At 45.3% G+C, this 22,479-nt stretch overlaps 2 protein-coding genes across 4 annotated transcripts in view; one reads left to right on the top strand and one right to left on the bottom strand.

The window, feature by feature from the left end:
* The window catches only part of Wdr41 (WD repeat domain 41), a 40,525-nt gene extending 38,342 nt beyond the window's left edge, over nucleotides 1-2,183 (top strand). The window contains exon 13 of the mRNA XM_013349635.2: nucleotides 726-2,183. Coding sequence (XP_013205089.1) covers nucleotides 726-878 — 153 coding nt within the window. The 3' untranslated portion in view covers nucleotides 879-2,183. The remainder of the gene's footprint in view (nucleotides 1-725) is intronic.
* A 2,053-nt stretch (nucleotides 2,184-4,236) lies between these two features.
* The window catches only part of Pde8b (phosphodiesterase 8B), a 224,804-nt gene continuing 206,561 nt past the window's right edge, over nucleotides 4,237-22,479 (bottom strand). For all 3 annotated transcript variants that reach the window (XM_013349685.2, XM_005356471.2, XM_026783678.1), the window contains 5 exons: nucleotides 13,566-13,783; nucleotides 12,172-12,292; nucleotides 9,395-9,562; nucleotides 7,187-7,316; nucleotides 4,237-6,004 (listed from right to left, as the gene is read on the bottom strand). In XM_013349685.2, the coding sequence (XP_013205139.1) occupies nucleotides 5,895-6,004; nucleotides 7,187-7,316; nucleotides 9,395-9,562; nucleotides 12,172-12,292; nucleotides 13,566-13,783 (747 nt within the window). In that variant the 3' untranslated portion in view covers nucleotides 4,237-5,894. The remainder of the gene's footprint in view (nucleotides 6,005-7,186; nucleotides 7,317-9,394; nucleotides 9,563-12,171; nucleotides 12,293-13,565; nucleotides 13,784-22,479) is intronic.

The raw sequence follows: 22,479 nt of genomic DNA, 5'->3' as shown, positions 1-22,479 counted from the left end.
GGCTTTCAAGCACTGGTACCCCAGTTGTTACAGCTGGCCCTGGCTTTCAAGCACTGGTACCCCAGTTGTTACAACTGGCCTGGCTTTCAAGCATTGGTACCCCAGTTCTTGCAGCTGGCCCTGGCTTTTAAACTGAAGTCTCTCAGTAAATGCTGTGTGCTGACACATCACCTCTGCTTTACAGAGATTGCTGAAGTCAGTGTTTATCTCAGGCAATTTCATTAGTAGCCATACTACTAAATAATGCAAGTGTGAGGGGACCCAGACCTGACAGAATCAAACTAAAGCCCATATGTGAATAATTAATTGTGGTAAACCCAGAAGATACCTTGAGAAATTGCTGTTACTGTTGTTCTGTAGTTGATCAACAAAATCCATTAAAATGTTAGATACTGGCTGTACTGACAGGTTTTAAAAAGAAAAAGTTTCCCGAGGCTAGGTGGCATATGCCTGTAATCCTAGCACTCAGGAGGCTAACAGAGCAGGAAGTTGTAGGCTTCAAGCTAGCCCAGATGGCATAAGTGAGCCCTGGCAAAGGTTAGGGGCTCAGTGGTAGAACAGCCACAGGAGACCCTGGCTTGGCTCACCAACACTGAAACAAGAGAGTCACTCATTAGGGACTGCATTCAAATCCAGAGAGACCTTCTCGTCTGTTAGCACACACAGCGATCTGGCGTTATCCTCTTCTTGATGGTCTTGAGCTAGTGTTTCAATTTATTTTACAGATGTTTCTATACTTTGAAGATCATGGACTAGTGACATGCTCTGCAGATCATCTCATTATTCTGTGGAAAAATGGAGAGCGAGAATCTGGACTCCGAAGTATAAAGTTATTTCAGAAGCTAGAAGAGGATGGTGACCTACACCCCGCTGTCTAGTTGAAGGCTCGCACAGATACATGAGCCTTGACTATCGAATGAAGAGCGGAACTCTGAAAGCCGCTACACACTGTTCACTTAGATTTGTAATGTTCTTCTTGCCTATGAAGTTCTGTCTGTCTGTCAGGAGCAAGTATGTCCACCCAAGGACACAGCACAGGTTTCTGCTGGACCTTGCTGCCGTGGCATAGTGTTTTGTTTCGTAAAGTGATGGGGGAAAAGGGAAGTGTAAAGCTGTCCCATTCTTTAGTTTTATCTATTTAGGGTTCCTTCAAAGACTGTTTGGGAGTTGTCAGGATAGATCTATCCGTTCTGCTAATTCTCCTACTCTCTCGTAGCTATCAGTGTTCACTAGAATTAAATTTGAGTATCAGTCAAAAAAGAATTATTTTCTTTAAGTACAACACTTCTTTTTGGTACTAATTTAAGTCACTGAAAAAAAGATCCCATTGTCCCTACTAAAATCCTGCTGTGCTCCAGCCCACAGGGTACATTTCTTTCTCAGTGTGAACTGGCCTGGGCAGTTACTGGCCAGAATAGTTCTCGGGTGTTTCTCTGATGAGTCCAGGGTTAGGAAAGACACAGCGCTTTTCTGAGGTCAGGAACTGCAGCTAAATTGCCCTAACCATCTCCTTTCCTTTGTGTTAATATGAAATGTTCAAGGACAGACCCACCGTTTGGGTCTTTGAAGATCCACTAGGACTGGACCGTCTCCGTTGCCCTACCAGCCTATGGCACTATTCTCACTTTTGGCACTGAAACATAAAATGTCTTCTGTACTGTAGTGGGGATTACTCTTGTTGATTAGGGAATCTTATTCAAGACAGACAGGATGTGGGATGTTAGGCACCTGATCCTTCTCCAGGAGAACACCTACGTACTTGTGTGTGCACATGTGTGTACTATGCTCCCTGGATGGATGTTATGAATTCTTGTTTCCACTGGTTTCAGCTTTCCCCGCTGCCTACGAAGATTGGTAGCATTAGGATGGTAGGTAGATCAGTGGCAAATGTTAGGAATGAGGAAACCAAGGCCTGTGGAGGCTAGCTTGTTCTCAGCACCCGTTGTTATCACTGAACACCCATAAAAACAGACAGGTTGGTGTAGGAGGTCCTTCTGTATTTGTGTCACTTTCATTGGTTAATCAATAAAGAAACTGCTTGGCCTGATAGGGCAGAACTTAGATAGGCGGAGGAGACAAAACTGTATTCAGAAAGCAGCAGATAGAGCCAAGAAGCCATGAAGCTCCTGCCTGAGACTGACGCTGGTTAGAATCTTTCCTGGTAAGCCACAACCTTGTGGTGTTACACAGATTGGTAGAAATGGGTTAGATCAGGATGTGAGAGTTGGCCAAAAGAGGCTAGATATAATGGGCCAGGCAGTAATTTAATTAATACAATTTCTGTGTGGTTATTTCGGGGGTTAAGCAGGCTGGGCGGCGGGACACAACCCACACCTCCTACAATAACAGGTGAGGAGGACTTCATGGTGACCATGCCAGGAAAATCAGCGTTTACACTCCTTGCTGCTGTTGTAGTTCACAATGAAAATAGCTTTGTTGGGAAGAATAATATTAAAATGTAAGCTACCTTAATGAGGAGAGAGCAGCATGCGAATGAGAAAAAGGACAGTGTCTTTTAGCCAGCACACCATTGTTATTTGAGGGGTCAACACCGGAGGCAGCTTTCTTGCCATTCTTCCTGAGGATGAGCTATGAGCAGCACCGTCAGCCAGGGAGACGAGCCATCTGCTCTATGCATCAGCTCACTGGCACTTGGGCTAATTTATTTTAGACTCACTTAAAGCTTTGAATTTTGCTCTGTAGATGGACTGCCCCCTTTTACTAGCGAGTTTTTCCTTTGCAAATTTTGTATTATGCCATTAGTTAGTAAGGATGTCTTCTTAAATGATAAAAGACAAAGAATTCATATGGTTTTTGTTGCTTTTCTGTTTTGTTTTTTATACCTGTTTCCTAACCTGATTTGGATTCCTGTTTTGTGGTGGAAATCTACTCAAATTGAGTAGCTGAAGTCATCCTTAAGTTTTTTTCTTTTTAAATTTTGTCTCCTCTGTGTGTATTCTTTTGTTTTTGTTTTTTTGTTTTGTTTTGTTTTTTGATACAGGGTTTCACTGTGTAGCCCTGGCTGTCCTGGAGCTAGCTCTCGTAGACCAGGCTGGCCGCAAACTCACAGAGGTCCTCCTGCTCTGCCTCCTGAGTGCAGGGATTAAAGGCGTGCACCACTACTCCCAGCCATGCTTGAGTTTTAAGAGCAGACAGGATTGGAGTCCAGCATTGCTGTTGTTCCATTCCATTTGACCAGTTTCCCACCGCTGAGAAACTGGTCAAATAGTGTTCTCCAGCCTAGGGGAGACCTTGTGTGAGTGTCCCGGGGTCAGGGAGACGAGCATTATAGGGTGACCATGGCAAGGATCAGCACCTTTGCTCTACGGTAGTTCCATGTAGACTGTTCCTAGGACTTGAACTTGCAATTTAGAGGAAGAAAATTAGAGCTAAGGCCAGTATATATTATGTGCGTGTTTCCTCTACTTCAGTCACCTAGCTGTCTGTACCAGATCAGTATGTACAGTGTGCCTTGTTGCTCGCCCCTAAAATACTGCGAGCTGGGTCTCTAGGTGCATCTGTGCAGCACAGGCTTGTCCATTGCTCACAGGCTGGATAGATGCCAAGTGTACTGACACCATCTTTCTTTGTGGGGGAGGGTAGCCACCCCTAACTGAGGAGTGGCTGAAACAGTTACCGTTCTGGCTCATGTAAGAGTATTTTACGACCAACTTCCCTCTTCGGCAGAGTAATTAATAATAGTATTAACATGACTTTCCTTACCTTTATGTTTTCCTAAGTTAATGTATGTCCTCACCACACATGGTGTCACAGTAAACAGGAGTGAGAGACACTGACAGTAAGTTTATCTGTGTCACATCGATACGTATCTGAGATGCAGGAACATTACCTGGAAGTCCATGATTCTAGTAAATTGGAAGAATGTGCCTCTTAGCAACTCAGAAGATGGCTGTAATTTACACTGGTAGCGAGGAGATCACACTGACACTCTAGCACCTCGATATCTCAGGGCACTTAACATCCACATGTTACTAGCATTTGAGGTTAGCATGAAGTTGATACGGCATATCACTGAGCAAGCTGTAATGTTGCATATAGGAGATGCCAGGTGCCTGGCCAGTGTTCCCTGCCGAGTTGAACTGAAAGCAGGCTCCTCAGAGAAAGATTGTCCTTGCTCCAGCCAGCTTCTGAAGCCCAAAGAGATCCTGTGCTCTGACCTCAGTGTTCTGGAAACAGACTGACGACTCGTGAAATAAAAGACACTAGGACCCCAAATTTGAAATTATGAAAAGTTTAGGCCAAAGAGATAAAATAAAAACAGCTGTTGGGAATGAAAAATGACTGTAAGAATTTAGTTACAAGAACTTGACAAAAACATTTCCTCACATGTACACAATGCGGCAATACAATACAAAGCCAGCTCTGTCCCCGCCGGTGAATCAAGGCCTCCTGCCATCTAGCAAAAATAATTTAGATGCTTTTCTGTGCATGGAATTGTCATATATGTTTACACTTTGGTACAAAACATAGAAAAAAACATTGGCACATTACATAGTGATAAGTTATCTTTTTCTTCTCCATGTACCGAGTTTTTACATAGCCTGCAGTCCAATTTTCATTTGGGAAAAATGTAGCTACTGATTGAATCAGTTCGGTTTCTATACCTCTTAAAAATGCATCATGGGGTACAGATAAAATAAAACTAAGGTATTTCGTTTACTTAGTTTCTGATATTCGTAATACACAGAGAAGGGATTGCTGATAAAAGAGAAAGGAAAATCTCGAGTCTGACTTTATGCTGAGCACAGAAGGTTATGAAAAGAGTCGTATAAAAATATGCCCTTGTGCTTTCAGCCTTACATACAATTAATAGCTTAAAATAGTGTTTAGTGCCTCTGCGTACGCCTGTCTTCCGATATATTTACATTTCCCGTGATCCCTTTTTACATCAGTAAAGCAAATGGCATGATCTCAAATATAAATTAAGAATATCTGAACCTTGAAACTTTCCCATTTCCTCCCTAAGTTCAGATGTACAGGTAATGCCCAGAAAATTCTAGGGGCGAAGATCCAGGGCGTTTAGATTATTTTAATAAAAATCTTTGAACAACAAATATATATATATGTATATAAATTTTTCTTAAGTATTTTTTTTAAAGCTTGCTCACTAGCATTTGTATTTAATGGCTTTTATAGATACTCTTGACTTGTGTCCGTGAGCCTGAAGCCGGGGACACTCAGGCAAGCTCCTGCTTCTTCCCCATCAGTTGGCCTCCTATAAGGTGAGTCCCTTCCAGGAATGAGGGCTCCGCAAGTGGCTGACGCCCATCAGAGGGACACTCACCAGGCCAAGGCTGTGTTCTCACATGGGCGTCACGCTACCTGCCATGTAGTCATGGCAGCCGTGATGCTAACTAGTTTAGCGATAATCTCGTCCTCATTCTGCTCATCTTAAAGTAGCTTCTTTTCTTACATATATCTGCTCAGAGAAGCTTTTTAGGAACCCTTCATACTCCTGCCACCAAGGAAAGTAGTGCAGCTAAATCTTAGTAGTGAGTGTTCCGGTGGACACTGGCCAAGTGGCATGGTCTCCATCAGGACGGACTCACAGACGCCAGGTTCTCTGCTTCTGTGTCCTGCGTGTAACTACAGAGAGTCAGCTCCATGGTTTTGTAAGGGCACGCACAGCATGGCAGAGGAGACTGCCAAGCGGTTCGTTTTGTCACTAAGTGATTTAAAAGAACATATTTTTACTGATGGAATATAACTTTCTGAAAAATGAAATTTGGGGGCGTGCATGACTCATATCAGCTATTAAACACTAGCTCCTTAATCTACACCTGTTCTCATCATACAGAAAAGCCTCTCATTCACACGACTCTGCAGTTCACAGTGTCCATCGTAGATCAAGAGGCCCCTTCTCCAGCCTGGCTTTAACTGTCAGATGGAAGTCTCAGACTTTTGCACTTGAGGTCATCCAGTGTCTTCCAGTGTTTGTAGTTATCTGCCAAGTGCTGCATCAGGGCTGGCAGGTGTGCAAAGGCTGCAGGGACATGAACAGAATCCAGAGAAACCCATTACACTAAGTCGGATCTTGGGAGTACGTTACTAGGCTTAGCCTTCAGGAGCAGAAGTAGAGAAGACAGTATCCTGCTTGACACACAATCTTGAGGACCTGAGCACAGTCCACAGACCATATAAAAAAGCTGGCCATGGTAGCATGCACTTGTAATCCCATCTTTGGGGAGGTAACAAAGGCAGATCCCTGGGGCTCACTAGCCAGTCAGCCAGCCTGAATAAACCAATTGGGAGGTTCCAGGCCAATAAGAAGCCCTGTATAAAGACAAAAGCGGCTGGCTCCTGAGGTACAACACCTGAGGATGAACTCTGACGTCTGTTTGCATGTGTATCCCACAAAAAGAACAGGAGGACAGAGATCCCCAAGGCCTTGGGCTGCAAGTCAACATATGTACGAGAACACTAGTTTTCTTTCTTTGATTTATTTATTTATGCTGGATGGTGATGGCACATTCCTTCAATCCCAGCATTTGGGAGGCAGAGGCAGGTGGATCTCTGTGAGTTTGAGGCCAGCCTGGTCTGCAAGAGCTAGTTCCAGGACAGGCTAGGACTGTTACACAGAGAAACACTGTCTCAAAAAACAACAAAAAAAAATCGTTTGTTTTGTAGTGCTAGGAGTTGAACCCAGGGCCTTGTACAGTAGGCAAGCACTCCTCCACTCTGAGCTGTGAGTGACACCCCAGTTAGCTGCTGAAATAAACAGGCTTTTTATGTAACTCTCTTGAACCTGAAATTCACAGAGAATGAAATACATTTTACTTAATGGGATTTCTTCCAGTGTGAGAATGAAACAGTTGTGCACTTTGGGAAGCTGTCCTCTGAAAAGTGAAAAAGTGAAGACTTTCTCATCCAGGTAACACTCGTTCACTGTGTCTGTTCACTCAGGATTGTGTCGGATGCTGGGATGCCCCTACTCTAGCTGCTCGCAAAGGGCTCAGAACACACACACACACACACACACACACACACACACACACACACGTGTGTGTATTTATGTTAAAAACATTTTCACAGTTTTGCTTATAACAAAATGAAATATATATTTATATTTTGTTTATCTTTAGGCCCAGCCCAGGCCCCTAAAGGTGATCTTCATTAAGTGTAACAAAAATGTTCTTTGTGAGTGATAAAACAACATCTAACTTACCATCCCAAGCATCGAACATGTCTGTTATGAAGTAGTCGATGAAGGAGATCTGGGACTTGGGGATGCTGCAGGTATTGCGGTCGAACACTGGCATCACTACAGGTAGCCCCTGCCTCTTCTCCTCATCGGTCTGTGATGAGAGAAAAACAAAACACCACTGCACAGGGCTGTGGGGCACATGGGAAGCCTTCATAGTCACGGCATGGTTCCCAGAAGAACCCCAAGGTGCAGAGTTTAGCAATTTCCTGAGATGACCTGCATGACCATGTTCGGGTCTCCTTGCTCTCAGATTCCTCTCTGTCCCTCCACTTTCCACTCTCTCTTCTCTTGAACTCAAGACCTAAGGAATGTGAGGAGGGTGTTTCCCACAGAGCTGGGGCTCCCAGAAGCACTGATCTAGTGGGATTTAGCCCTTTTTTTCTGTAATCTGTTTTTATTTCTGAAAAGTCAGATCTGGACTCCTATTCAGCCAGCACTAATTGACATTTGCAGCAAAGGTCAAACTGCTGCTGGCCCATGAAATGGAGGCAGTGGACGGCACAAGGCAGGGACAGTAGTCACTGATGTCCTGGCTGCATGCTTGCAGGTTTGGGTTTGTAACTGGCTTCCCTTAAAAATGACATGCAGCTATGAGAATGACCTGCTTTTAGCATCTTAACCATTCAGGATACATCTTTTGACTGTTCTGCCTGACGAGACAGCAAGCACGGGAAGCCTTTGTGCTGCAGCCACAGCCGAGGTGCCTCTAGGACTAGGACTTTCAAAGTTGAGCAAAGAGCTGAATGTGCCACTTTTGCCCCATGAGCATCAACGCACAGCTGTCAAGGTGGCTGGGAATCTGAGTGTGCCGTGTGTTGTGGTGTGTGCTCCTGTCTGGGTGCTTGAAGCTGAACGGTGAGATCCACATCCCCAGGCCTCCTTTACAATCTGATTTCCAGATCATACTAGAGAAAAGGACACCTAAGTTGGAAGCTGGTCAGAGAATCTAAGAGTGGAACATCCTCCCAGTGTCAGTAACTAGGAGTAAGGCTTCAAATTCTTTCCACGTGGGTCCCAGGAAACCTGTTCATGACGTTTGGCTCAGCTTACTCAGTTCATCAAGGAGCCTTAAAATATCCACTGGTATTCTTGGAGTAATTGGTCCATACCCATCCTCTCTACTCCCTCATACCCCTCTCCGACATAGGTAAGCTCAGAAGTGCCTGTCCTATTTTTCTGCAGTTCAGAGGCTCCTTCTCAACCAGCCCTGCCGTACAATGTCAGCTATTCTTGATCCCGCCTCAGTAATGCGTTCCAGCCAGAGAGTGCACCACCCCTATGTGGCTCCTACAGCTGCTTCTAGTTTGTCTTCCGACACACATCCAGACGCCAGTCTTTAGAGTTTTCCTTTGAAGTAGGACTCTACTTCAAGAGCCATCTGGCAGTTTACTGTCTTCTGGAGTTTTCTTTTTTTTATCCTGTTTTTAATTTTTAAATCCTTCAAAAAATATAACTCTAATCTCACTGTGTAAAGCCTCTTTCTCCTTTAGGAAAAAATGTGAATCCCTGAAGAATCTAGCACAGATACATCCTTGGGAGTAGTTTTTAGTATGTGTATGTATACATACATGTGATTATTGTGTGTGGCATATATGTACCTGTGTGTTTTGATGTACACGCACAAAGGGATATCAGGGGCCCTGCTCTATCGATTATTTTTTCCACCTTATTCATTTGAGACAAAATCTCTCTGATTCTAGAGCTGAGCTGGTGCCTAGCAAACCCCAGTGGTCCTGTCTCTTCCCTCTGACCTGCTGGGGTAAAAGATGCTCACATGGCCATGTCCTGCTTCTTTGCATGGGTGCTAAGATTTGAACTTAAGTCTTCATGTTTATGTAGCAAGTGCTCTTACCCACGGAGCCATCTCCCTGCCCCCTGCCCCTTAGATCCAATGTTCTACCTATGTCTATATCTGTGAACTTATAAAAGCTCAGGGTCTAACAATTACAGAATTTCCTTATATTAGAGGGCTTTGGTCAGTGACTAGTACATTGACCTGTCTCTGGAGAGAAGCCTAAGTCTGCTCTCGCCAGAGCTGAGGTATGTCCTTTCCAGAGAAGAGGCGTTCACTAGCTGTGGCGCACACAGGGTTCTGTGGCACGCATAGGGTTCTGTGGCCCCGGGGCCTGTTCCTAGAAGGAAAGGGACACTTCTCACACAGCAGCACACCTGTGCAAAGTACTCCTCGGAGATTCTCCCAGCCCACTCGATGCACAGGTCCAAGGGGCGGCACGGGTTGGCCACGTCAGCACACTTGATCATCATGCGCTTGATCAGGATCTGGTTCTCGGGGAAGTTCTTCCCAGTCGGGTTGCACTCACAGTCGCTGCCCTCGCTCTAGAAAACACGACCAGATCAGCGCTGCGGAAGCAGCAGAGGCTAACTAACTCACCAGGAGCATGGCTGCTGAAGCGGCAGAGGCTAACTAACTCACCGGGAGCATGGCTGCTGAAGCGGCAGAGGCTAACTAACTCACCGGGAGCATGGCTGTGGTTGTGACTTAGCAAAAGGAACTGCAGGATTCCCACACCTCTATATAACATGCTAGCGTGGTCTTTAGAAGCCATCAGTGTAGTATAGAATTTAAAAGGTGGAACAATCCCTGTCACCACCTGTTCGCTCCCTCACAACCTTCTCAGACATCACAGCTCCAAGGCTCTGTGTGTTCTGAGCAGTTTAGGAGAGTACCCAAAAAAGGGTCTCCTCTAAACCGGGCGGTGGTGGCGCACGCCTTTAATCCCAGCACTCGGGAGGCAGAGGCAGGCGGATCTCTGTGAGTTCGAGGCCAGCCTGGTCTACAAGAGCTAGTTCCAGGACAGGAACCAAAAAAGTGACGGAGAAACCCTGTCTCGAAAATCCAAAAAAAAAAGGTCTCCTCTGACTCCTCAGAAATGTGTTGAAAACGCAACTTTCAGCTACTTCAATGCATCAAAAGTAGGAAAACTGTGACTTTTCGATTACTTTTTTTGTTTTTGCTTGTTTCTCCTCACCGCCTTCCCGCCCCCACTCCTTAAGGCATGTATACATGTGTGTATTTTCTTGGCTGATTCTCCCTGAGAGATAATTAGTGTGAGGTGTGAAACATAGACACTGGGCCAAAACGCGATGTGGATGTGTGTTCAGCGGCCTCTGAAAACATGATTGTACACCAGGTAGTGTGTACCTGGTGGGACAGTGCCAGCAGCCCTGGGGCATGCAAGCAGGTAGGTGAAGATGTATGCATTCGCACCCTAGTTGCACAGAGCCGGAAAAAATATTTGGTTCCAAAGGTGCCATCGGTTTGTACGAAACAGTTAATCAGCTCTCCAGAGCTCTGCCAAGCTCAAAGACAGCATGACGTGTAGTGGGATTCTGTTTCGAGGCTGGTCCTATTTATTGGATCCCTGATGGGGACACTGTTCTGGGAGCTGTTCTTCTAGCACCTTGAGACGACTCCTTTACCACAGACGATGTGGCAGGGAGGAGATCTCACATGGAGCTGGAGGCATGGAGAGGGGACCTTCCTGAGTCTAAATTCTGTCATCCTGTAGAGTGATCTGCTCAATACATCACGATGCTTGTTCCCCTCCATCCTTGGTTGGAAGGAAAGCCCTGGCATTGTGTGGAGGAGTCCATGAGAGATGGGGCTCGACACAGGTGAGGTGGACAGTGGTCCTCTCCCTAGGTGATGGGTTCTACAGACAGTGTCCTCATTAGTCATCAAGTAATCTTTAAAATGTTTATTCTGCCTTTTCCAGGGTCTTTTTCACAAGACTAGAAACTACTTTAGCAGAGCTATGGACAGCTTTTATGGCTTCTGAGGATAGTTGACTTTATCTTAGCAAGGAATGAACATTACATCTGTGTTTCTAAAGCCCACATTTGTCCGGCCCATAAAGCAGGTTCATGGTAAATTTCTCTCTTCTTAAAATTTTTATTTAAGAAAAAAATTTATATACTTTATTTTGATTATCTTTCCCTTCTCTAGATCCTCCCCACCTCCCTACAGATTTTTCTTGTCAGTTTGTCTCTCTTGGTTTTCATTTTATTTTTTTGAAAGAGGGCAGGGGAAGCAGGAAGAGGAAACACTTCTGTACTAGTTGGCTTTAACTGTCAAGAAGCAAATCTCAACTAGAGGATTGCCCAGTTCCTATTGACTGATAGCTCATCTCTGGGAGACTATCTTGATTGGTAATGGTTCACCCAGTTCCCATTGGCTGACAGCTCATCTCTGGGGGACTGTCTTGATGGGTAATGGTTGTGGGAAGACCATCCTGCTGTGGGTAGCACCATCCCCCAGCAAGGGTTCTGACCTGTAAGACAATTGGCTAGGGGTGAACTGCTCAATGAGTTTGTAAGCTTCCTTCTGTGGTGTCTACCACACTTCCTTGGCTGGGAGTGAGTTCCCTGGTCAAACACTGCATGAACAAGCAAGCATCTTTGCCTGCAGGTTCCTGTCTTAACGTCCCTCAGTGAGAGACTGTCCAAGAAGCCAAATAAACTTTTTCTTCCCTAACGTGCTCTTTGTCAGGATTTTTTATGAGAGCGACAGAAAAGAGCTAATAAACCTGTTTCACCGTGGTCCTCAGATACCAGTAAGATTATAGTTCTGTAAAACAGTCTCTAACTTTGCAATCCTGAGAGGTCCAAGAACAGAGAGAATGTGGGTCTCCCTTCACACCACTGTTCATGCTCAGCTCAGCTCATCTGTGGGATCCTCCTGTTACACACTCTGGGGCCAACTCCTTCCATCCCTTTGTGACAGGGCTGGTCTTTCAAGGAGCATGCAGTTGCAGCAGACAGCTGTCAATCTGTTCTCATCCCCAAGGAAAACAAGTGGCTGGGCTTGCCGTCTGCTTCTAACCCCAGGCTGATGCTAACCTCACATTCAAGGAGAAAATGCTTGGCTGCTGGAGCAGGCGCTCGTGGAAACACACTGCTGTGTCTTATTCTGTAGGAATGCTTACCTCAGCTGCCAGTGGCTTGTTGATGCTGTTCACAAATTTGTTCACATGTTCAAAGTGTTTCGTCATCTCCGTAGCCAAAACCATGTCAATAATAGCCTGGCGTAGCGTCCGGTAATGGTTCCTAAATAAAAAGACAAAAGTTTCCTTGTTCATGTCATGCCTTAACTCAGAACTGCCTTTCAGCTGGGCCTCCCTACAACCTGGGACATAACTGGGGCAGAGTCAAGTGGCTACTGATCCCGGGCCTGTCTGTTCAGCCTGATAAGCCCAAATTGTTGTTGATGCTATTCTGTGTTCTCCAGTGACCACTGACTCTTCTTCACTTGAATGTTAAGAAAAAGTACATGTCATGTGGTGGACAGTTGTTCCAAAGGTGCTTCCAGCCCCTTCCTTTGAAAACACGAAGACAAGGAAGTGGAAGGATGGGACAGGCCAAAGTGGCAGCCTGATGAGGTGTCTGACTGCATTCCGTGCAGACCGATCCCCACTGCAGAGAACTGCCCCTCTTTCTTCTGATGGTATTGAGGAAGCTTCCTTTTATGTAATTCTCAAACTTGCAATTGATAGATGTTGCAGTGGTTGGAGCAATGGCACAAGATTATCAGAGAATTCTTATTCACTAACCTGAAGAGGCAGATTGAGGATCTAAGCAAACCAGCTCCTGAAAAGAAATCTTTCTCTACAGGTCCTTGATAGTGACTGAATTTAAGTCCAAATTAGAATAACCATTCTCTATAATTTTCTAGTTTTTTTCTAGAGTCTAACCAGATAAGGTCATGTAGACAATATCATGAGATCCAAGTGACCACCCAGCCTTTGCTCAGGACTATGCCCAGCAGCCAACGTGTGTAGGACGTAGCCACAGCATCGCTGGCAGGCCAGAGTTCCACCCCATTACACTTGAGTTGCGCTCTACAGAGGAGACCACACAGTGAGGGGGAAACTTGCCCAGCTGGGCCCCAGCATCTTCACTGGGACCTTGTCATGAGGAAGGAGTCTTAGTGGCCCAAACTCAGCTGGAAAATGCAGGATGATACATTGTCTTTGAGCCACAGAAAAGATGGGCTGCCCTCGTGGGAGGTGAAAATACATAGCAGACTTGTCAATACCCATATTGTCATATTCAGGTAGTGCTTTGCAGTACAAAGCAAACAAACAAAAAAAAAACACTTATTTTCATGGACTTAAGGAAAACAAAAAAAAATCAGATTTTAGAACATGAAAGGCAGTCTGAAAAGTATAATTAAGTTAGACAGGCAAAGCTATTTTCTGATCCTATGCAGTGGATAACTATTACTTCCATTTCCATTTTTGAGGAAGCTGATTATTCAGAGAAAACTTAGCTTTTCCTTTAGCTTCTCAAACCTAAGCACAGACGTCCAACAACAACACACCTGTCAATATTCTTGAAAATGTTGCACTTGGTGTCCTTGACGGTTAGCTGGAAGGCCAGGGCCGTGTGGTGACTCTCCAGGACAGCCGTGTCATTGTAAAGCACGGCGAGCTCGCTGCCTGCGTTGCACAGGAAGGAGTTGGTTCTTCCAGGGTGGTCCACGTCGTGAACCGTCGCAGCAATGAGAGCAGCCACCTCATCCAGCTGGTCAAGGCTTCCCTGGGATATGGGGAGGAACACTGAGCATCACCCGTGGGTTTCTGGGGACTGACATGGCACGGCCACCACCCCTCCTCAAATTATTCTGCAAAATAGAAACTGAAGGAATGGTCCCCAGTTCCTTTTATAAAGCCCCTAGTACTCTGGATACCTAAACCACGCAAAGACTCAACGAAAAAGAACATTATAGACCAATATCTTTTATGAACATAGATGCAAAAAAAAAAAAACTCAATAAAATAATTGCAAACCACATCCAAGAGCTCACTAAAAAGATTATCAACCACAATCAAGTTAGCTGCATCCCGGAGATGCAGGGATAGCTCAACATATGTAAGTGCATAAGCATAATTCACTATAAAAATAGACTAAAGGATAGAGACCACATGCGCATCTCATTAGATTCAGAAAAGGCCTTGGGCAGACTCCAACACCTTTTCATAATAAAAGTCCTGGAAAGATTCAGGATATGAGGGACATATCTCAGTAAATAAAGGCAATGCATGACAAGCCCACAGCTAACTTCGTTATTAATGGATAGAAACTCAAAGCATCTCCACAAAAGTCATGAGCAAGACATGAATGTTCGCTTTCTATCTGTTCAATATAGTGCTTGGAGTCTTAGCTAGAGCAGAAGGCAGCTGCAGGAGATCGGGGGAATCAAACGATAAGACAGATGCTGGAGTATCTTTATTTGCAGCTGATATGGTTGTAACACATAAAGGCCCTAAGAACTGCCAAGCAACTTCTCCAGATGATAAAAATGGTCACAGTAGCTGGATACAAAACATAAAAATCAGTAGCCTTCCTGCATGCAAATGACAAACTCGCTGAGAAAGAAGCATAGGAAACAATACCTTTACAAAAAAGGAAAAACAAAATGTTGTGAGACAACACTAACCACGTAAAAGACTTGTCTATGAAAACTCTAAGACATTGAAGAAGGAACCTGAAGACACCAAAGGATGAGAAGATCTTCCACTCCCGACTGGGCGGTTAACTTAAAGGCTACTGGCTGTAGGAATTCCTATAGCATGTGTCAAGTTGACAAAAACCAAGCAGGACAGAGCTAAACAAAATTATCAAAACAGGAATCACGAATGGCTCAGAAACAACTTACACGTTCAATATCCTTAGCTGTTAGGGAAATGCAAATTAAAACTACTTTGACATTACATCTTATCACAGCATCAGAATGGCCAGGATCAAAACAGATGACAGTTATGCTGGTGAGGATCTGGGGAAAGGGGAACACTTATTTATTGCTGGTAGAAGTGCAAACTTGTACATTCAATATGGAAATCAGTGTGGAGGTTCCTCAAAAAGCTGAAAATAGAGCTATCAAAAGATCCAACCATATCACTCTTGGGCACGTACCCCAAAGATTCTTCTAACTACAAAGATGTGTGCTCATCCAATGTTCATCACGGTGCTATTCATAATAGCCAGAAATTAGAAACAACCTAAGTGCCCACCAGCTGGCCAATGAATTATAAAAATGTGGTACATTTACATAATAGGATATTATGTAGCTGTTAAGAAAAGTGAAATTTGCAGGGAAACAGATGAAACTAGAAACGATCCTCACAAACTAGGACACGCATAACCCAGACAGACAAGCAGTGTATATTTCTTCTCATGTGTGGAAGCTAGCTGTTATGCTTGTAGATATGCATGTTTCTTTTAGGAGTTAGGAGAAAAGTATTCATTCATCTCTCCCAACTAGAAATGCTGTGAACTACAACAATGATCCTTCTGGAAAGATATGCCCACTGATGCAATAGTGGCACCTGATGGGGACACAACCAAATACTTTTTTATTGGACTTAAGGTCCAGTCCATAAGATGGAATGCAGACATGACACTGCTAACGAAACAAGAACCTGAGACCAGTTAGGTCTAGGCCCCGAAGGCAAGCCTATTTTTCTGCTAAAGGACTGCAGTAACAAAATGACTCCAAATAATATATTGCTATGCCCACAGATCACACTCAACCTCCATGAGAGAAGCCGCTTCTTGCAGTAGATGGGAATTAACAGAGACTCATAACTGGACGATGTACAGAGAATGGGAGCCTTTGGAGCACTCAGCCATAAATGAAATGTCTGTATCACACGCCTCCCCTCAAGGCTCCAGGCTCTGTGCTGAAGAGGAGACAGAAAGGTCTTCAGAGTCAGAGGTGGTGGATAATGTAAGGACACAATGTTTCCCAGTACATGCGTAGATGCACGCGTGTACTCAGAGACTGTGACAGCTTGCGCAAGACCCGCACAGACTGGAGCCTAACATAGTCCCAGCATGGAGGTGGGGAAGTGGACACAGCTGATAGCTGTTGGGAAGGGAAAACCCGTTTTTCTCCAATGCATTGGCAATGAGTAGATCGGCCATGTACTAGGGCAGGTCCCATGCTCAGAAGCGGGTGGCCAACACAAATTGGACTCCATGTTTATGGTGGTGTCTTAAGAAAGAACATAAAGTTGAGTGGATAGGGAGGTGGGGGAGGATCTTGGAGGAGTTGGAGGAGGGGGAAAATTTGACCAAAGTATATTGTTTGAAATTTTCAGAGAATAAATTTTTAAAAAATTAAATTTAACTTTGGCATTGGGAGGTGGAACTGAGTGGTAAGGCATGCACTTAGCATGCAGAAAGCATCAATTCCCGGAAATCATAGATCATATTTGAGTTGTATCACCCCTAAGAAATTGGAGGGACTAATGAATCAGAAAAGAGGTAAGAATATAATTTTCCTGATTCCTGTCATCAGGGGCAGGTCTAACAGAAGATCCCCCAGAAGTGACTCCCACTGTAAGCGCATCTTGGTGGACTGGCCAGTGCACTTGGGCTGAACTTAGCCAAGCCTGAACTTGAACAGTGAACCAAGTCTCCAGGTTCATGCTGAGTTGCACTCTCTGAACTCCTGGCAGGAGCTGCTGGAGTCAGGAGACACCTTCTGAATTGTAAGTAGGTCGCAATGAGTTCGAACCTTTGTTCTAGGGCTGTTAGAGAATTTGAGACCTGGGACTCTGGCACTTGTCCTGGTTTTCCAAAAGGTCTTTTAAGGGAGTGTCACCTTCACATCAACTCCAAGCTACGGCAGGATCAGGCCAGACTTGGTGCTAATAATCACCAGGTGCTCTGCTCAGCTGGTGGTGGAACCTCAGCTGTGTCCCAGCTCATCTCACAAGTGTTAGAACCCACAGCAGGGATTCAGAGGGGTGTGGCCTCAGAGGTGTTTATTACACACACTGGCTGATACTGTGATCACTCACTCCACCCTTCCCTCCCCTCCTCCTCTTCCTCCCCCTCCTCCTCCTCCTCCTTCTTCTTCCTCCCCTTCCTCCTCTCCCTCCCTCCCTCCCCCTTCCTTCCTTTCCCTTCTTTCTTTCTTCCCTCCCTTCTTTTTTCCCTTTTGAGAGATCCAGGCCCCCATAGACTCAGTAAGTCCATGGCCCTAGCACAACTCCCAAGCAACCTGGCTCTGCATTCAGAACCAGGGAAAGAAACACAACCTGAAAATGGGACCAGAGCCAGTGGAAGAGGCATTTTGTCCCTTAACCTAGAGCCAGAGAAAAGTCCCTGGATCCTGGAAACAGGACCAAGAGAATGCACCAAGCCCCCAGATCCACAGCACACCAAATATATTCACTCTGGTCTCAAAATTAGAGTCCAAAAGGTAAAAAGAACCAAAGAAAGAAACAGTTTGTCCCCAGAATCGAAGCCATCTCTGCCCCAACACAAAACCAGCCAATCCCTGAGCAGGAAAAATGAACCAATCATTGAGCCCCTAGAGGCTTAGAATTCTCCTACCAGCAGTTTAGAATTTCCCTCAGGCCTAGAAATTCTCTTACATCATAGGGGCAGCCAATCCCAAGACTGGAAGTCTGGAATTCCTCTCACCCCACTCGGGGGTAACCAATCACAGGTCCAGAGGCTTGGAATTCCCCAAGCCTTTTTCCTATATAACCCCCCTCTTTTTGCCATGTGTGTGGGGGGTGTCCTCTCCTGTGCTAATCCTATTGCTGCCACCTTGAACAGACAGAGGGACCCGAGTTAACTCACAATAAAGACCCTACTTTTGCATCAGATATGGTCTCTCCTGGTGATGTTTTGGGGGTCCAGACTTTAGGTATAACATTTGAGGGCTCGTCCAGAATCCCCAAGCCCACCATGACCACCCTCCACTGAGTCTTAAAGGCACCAACTAAACAGATACCTTTTTAAATTGCCCAGGCAAAACCCTATAAGATCTAAATGGGTGTAAGATATAAGATCTAAATGTACATGAGGAGAGTTTCCTTTGAAGCAGGTTGTTCCAGCTAGACAGGGCTTGCCTACCTCAAACCAGACCTTCAATTGGGAAACGGGGTTTGCCTACTGTAAGCCGGATCACTTTGTTTTTGTTTTTGTGTGCTATACTGGTACACTGTCTGGTGTTGGTCTGTTGTCCTTCTGTGACTTTGTCTGGTAAACATACAGCCATTTGCTTGTCCTGCCTGTAAGTGTGTGGGCATCCCTAGTCATGTTTAATGTTAAGATCTAAGCAGGCATGTTAGAAGAACACTGGCTAGGAGACCAGAGAATGCCCCGGGATCTTGCTAGTGGAACAAAGACCCTCCCGAGGGGGACTGGATTCCCCTAGTTCCTCTAAAGAGACTGAGAAGCTCACAACTGCAGGGCATTAATCTCGTATCTCACTTCCAATCTGTACACTGCCACCTGTGTTATCTGTGATTGTGTGTGCACCACCCGTGTTTGTCATGTTCCTGCGGTTGGAACACCCCGAAATAATAGGCCTTATCTCTAGTCACCCTCCCACATCCTGAGCCTCTTCCTTGACCACCTTAAGGATTTCAGGGAGTGTGACCATTCCGGAGCCTCTGTGAACTGGAGTGGCCATCCTACTAGACTAACTGGCCCAAGGTGGGCACTTTTAATCCTGGACAGGCTCCCTACTGATCTGGCAGACCCCATCTTGGCTAAAGCCACAACTTACCAGCAACCTGGGGTATCGTCAAAAACATCTGCCTTGGAGGATGCCACAAACACCCCCAAAGATCCCAAGTCTTCTGACTCCTGATGCCCCCAAACACCTGCAGGCGGGGGCTGAGCCCGTCCGTAATCCCCCTTGCACCTGTGAAAGAACCAGACTCCATAGCCCCTCCCCCTTTGCATGATGGGCCCGTGTGATGATCAGAGAAACCAGTATTGGCCCCTTGCCGCTGTGGACTTGTGTTTGCCAGAAGGCAAAGTTTACCACCAGGTTCTAATGAGGGGTTTTTGGGTGGCTGCTAAGCACCCGACTGACATGGCTAAAACCTTTAGCATTTGTCAGGAGGTTATTGAGTCACCATCAGCCTATCCTGAGAGATTAAGGGAACCCTTTAGGTCATATTCCTCTATGGACCCTGAGGCAACCGAACACAGGTCAGAAGTAACCCTAGCTTTTGTTAACCCAGCGGCACTAGATATTAGCAAAAGCTGCCAAAAGATAGGTGGCCTAGCCAGTATAAAAGCAGGGAGACTCCTGAAGATGGAGGAGAAAAGACAGGAGAAGGTTAGGGTAGTAAAAAGAGAGAAGGATCAGAGAACTAGAGTGGCTGCAGATGAAAGACAGACTTGCAACATGGTTTGGATGTTGCTGGCTGTATCAGCTATGGATCCAGGGAGAAATAACTCCATTGCCTGGCCCAGGAACAGAGTAAGGCATCTCCAAAGAGCAACAGACTAAAGTTTCAAAGGGACCAATGTGCCTATTCCTGGGAGATAGGGCACTGGGTCAAGGATTGTCCCAAAGATGGACACCACAAAGAGCGCCATGGTGTGCTGGTAGCTAAAGTGAGAAGTTAACGTGTTGTTCAAGGATGTAAAAGTTAAGAGATTTTTGAGACAGCATCACATAAGGAAGTTTTGAGGGCCCGAGAAAGTGTTATAGGACAGCAGAAAGGAAAAAGGATGCCAGCGTGGCTGCAGATGACTGGCAGCTAAAAAAGGGAAAGAAAGTGTTTTATGGTATGTAAGAAGTATAAGGAAGTAATCTGGGTTAATGGAAAATGTTTTATGAAGGGGTCATGGAGAAAAACTGAGACGTAGTACTATGTGGCAGGGAAATTGAGCCTAGTCGCAATAAGAGTCAACTTTCAAGAGGAGACCAAGAGAGTGTTATAAAGGTCTGAGGATGTAAAAGCTTAAGTCTTGATGTTAAAGATCAAGACTTCCCCAAGAACTTCAATGCCCCAATTCAGCAGGAAGTAGTCAAACGATAATGCTGCCCTTTTCCCAACCACCAGGAGGCAGGTTAGAGCGTTCCTGGGACTGACTGGCTCTTGACACCTCTGGATCCCAGGCTTTGCTGAGATGGCCAAGTTCCTAGTCCCTGAGCTTCAAACTTAAGGTCAGATCTCCTGATGGCGATGCCACCAGATAGTCCCTGGTCAACTCAGCTCCCCCATCAGGCTGCCATACCCCTGGACATGCCCTGTCTACAGTTAGTTAATGGGTTTATTTTTGGATACCAGGGTCTATATAGATTCCTGACCCATAAAAAGAAGGAATCTATAACCACCCACACATTAAACATTCTCCAGAGCCTTGGGTTAGCAGGCCTAGGGGACTGGACATCATCTTTAGCAATGCAAGGTGGGAAGAAATCAGTAACCAGAGTTAGGAAAGGATTATTTAATGATTCTCTGTGGTTTACTGCTTTAGTATCCACATTACGAGGGCCCTTCCTATTTACTTTTGGACCCTGTATTCTTACTAATTCGTTTTTATCAGGGAATAAATTAGCACTGTGTAGCTGATGGTACTATGGTCTCAGTTACATTCCATCAGGGGCCCTCAGTGAGGACCCATGATCGGGTCCTCTAAAGTTACTGCCAGAGCACAGGATGAGAGGCTGAGGCCCCCACAGATTCAGTGAGTCCATGGCCCTAGCACAACCACCAAGCAGCCTGGCTCTGGGTTCAGAATCGGGGGGAAAGACATACCCTGAAAATGTGATCAGAGCCAGGGAAAGAGATATTTTGTCCCCAAACCTAGAACCAGAGAAAAGTCCCTGGACCCTGAAACTAAGACCAAAAGAACGCACTAAGCCTTAGATTCAGAGCATATTGAAGATATTTGCCCTGGTCCCAAAATTAGAGTCAAAAAGGTAAAAAGAACCAAAGAAAGAAATAGTTTAGCCCCAGAATCAGAGCCATCTCTGCCCCTGACACAAACCTAGCCAATCTCTGAGCAGGGAAAATGAACCAATCACTCAGCCCCTAGAGACTTGGAATTCCCCCTCAGGCCTGGAAATCTCCTTGCATCATAGGGGGCAGCCAATCCCATGACTGGAAATCTGGAATTCCCCTCACTCCACTCGGAGGTAACCAATCACAAGCCCAGAGGCTTGAAATTCCCCAAACCTCTTGGAATAACCCACCTCTTTTTGCCACTGGGGAGGGTCTCCCCTGTGCTGTTCCTGTTGCTGCTCTCATCATTGCTGCTACTGCTTCAGATGGATGGAGGGACCCGAGTTAACTCACAATAAAGACTCTTTGTTTTTGCACCAGAAACGGTCTTATGGTGATGTTCTAGGGATCTGGATTTCGGGCATAACACTATCTTTCAATCTTCAAACGCATTATTCTTGGAACACATTCTTTGAAGTATTGTGAAATTGCCAGGATGCGTTTTTGGCAAATCTGAGAAGGAGCCTCTACCCAAATCTGTTCTTTCTGCCTTTTCCACTCTCTTTTAAGTACCAGGGTTGTAATCCCTTACTAGCGCTGTTCCAAGAGAATAGCCCAGCGGCACTCTCCACAGATTGATGTTCATGCAGTCTCAACAAAATATCTTCTAAGAACATCTTTGTGGGAGTCAGCAGTGCTAGGAATCAAATTCAGGGCTTTCTGCTGTATCTCTGAGCGACACTCCCAGTTCTAATTTTTTTTTTTTAAATTTTCGAGACAGGGTTTCTCTGTAGCTTTTGGTTCCTGTCCTGGAACTAGCTCTTGTAGACCAGGCTGGCCTGGAACTCACAGAGATCTGCCTGCCTCTGCCTCCCTAGTGCTGGGATTAAAGGCGTGTGCCACCACTGCCTGGCTCCAGTTCTAAATTTTAAGCTCTAATTTGCACCACAGCAAAGCAATCAGAGCATCACTGTGTCAGTGATGGAGTTGAGAAGGGAGAGTGATGGGTCCTCCCAGCTCTTCACTTGACATGGGTAGGGTCACAACAGCACTGAACCCTGAATAAGACTAAGTGATGTGAGACTCACAATTAGGCAAAAGTCACAGATAGATACACCCATACCTCCCAGAATGCACACCAGTCAGGGCAAAAAAAGTGTGGTTCCCATTAGGAATGTAACATAATGGTCAACTTCTCTTAATCATAAATCCTTTAAACTTGTCTTACAAACCCATTTCCCAGAGCTGGTAAATAGTTAAGTATGGGTTCATGAATCAGTCACAGAAAGTCAGTAGCACAGTTAGTATTTAAGCATTTTAGAGTAGAGGGCTAGGAAAAAAGGTCTAAATCTAAAATAGTTTCAAAACCCTACCCTCCAAAAAGCTCCAAACCTTCTTGTCATATTGGATATAATACTGCTGTTTGTCTAATGTATTTACTAAGATTGAGTTCTTAGGTGTCCACCCCAGCAGACAGCTAGACTGTGGTGTCTGGAGTCCACCCCAGCAGACAGCTAGACTGTG

This window comes from Microtus ochrogaster, chromosome 19, assembly GCF_000317375.1.
Source record: "Microtus ochrogaster isolate Prairie Vole_2 chromosome 19, MicOch1.0, whole genome shotgun sequence".
Taxonomy (NCBI): domain Eukaryota; kingdom Metazoa; phylum Chordata; class Mammalia; order Rodentia; family Cricetidae; genus Microtus; species Microtus ochrogaster.
Note: the sequence above shows the minus strand (reverse complement) of the source record. Positions and strands in the feature narration are given on the sequence as shown.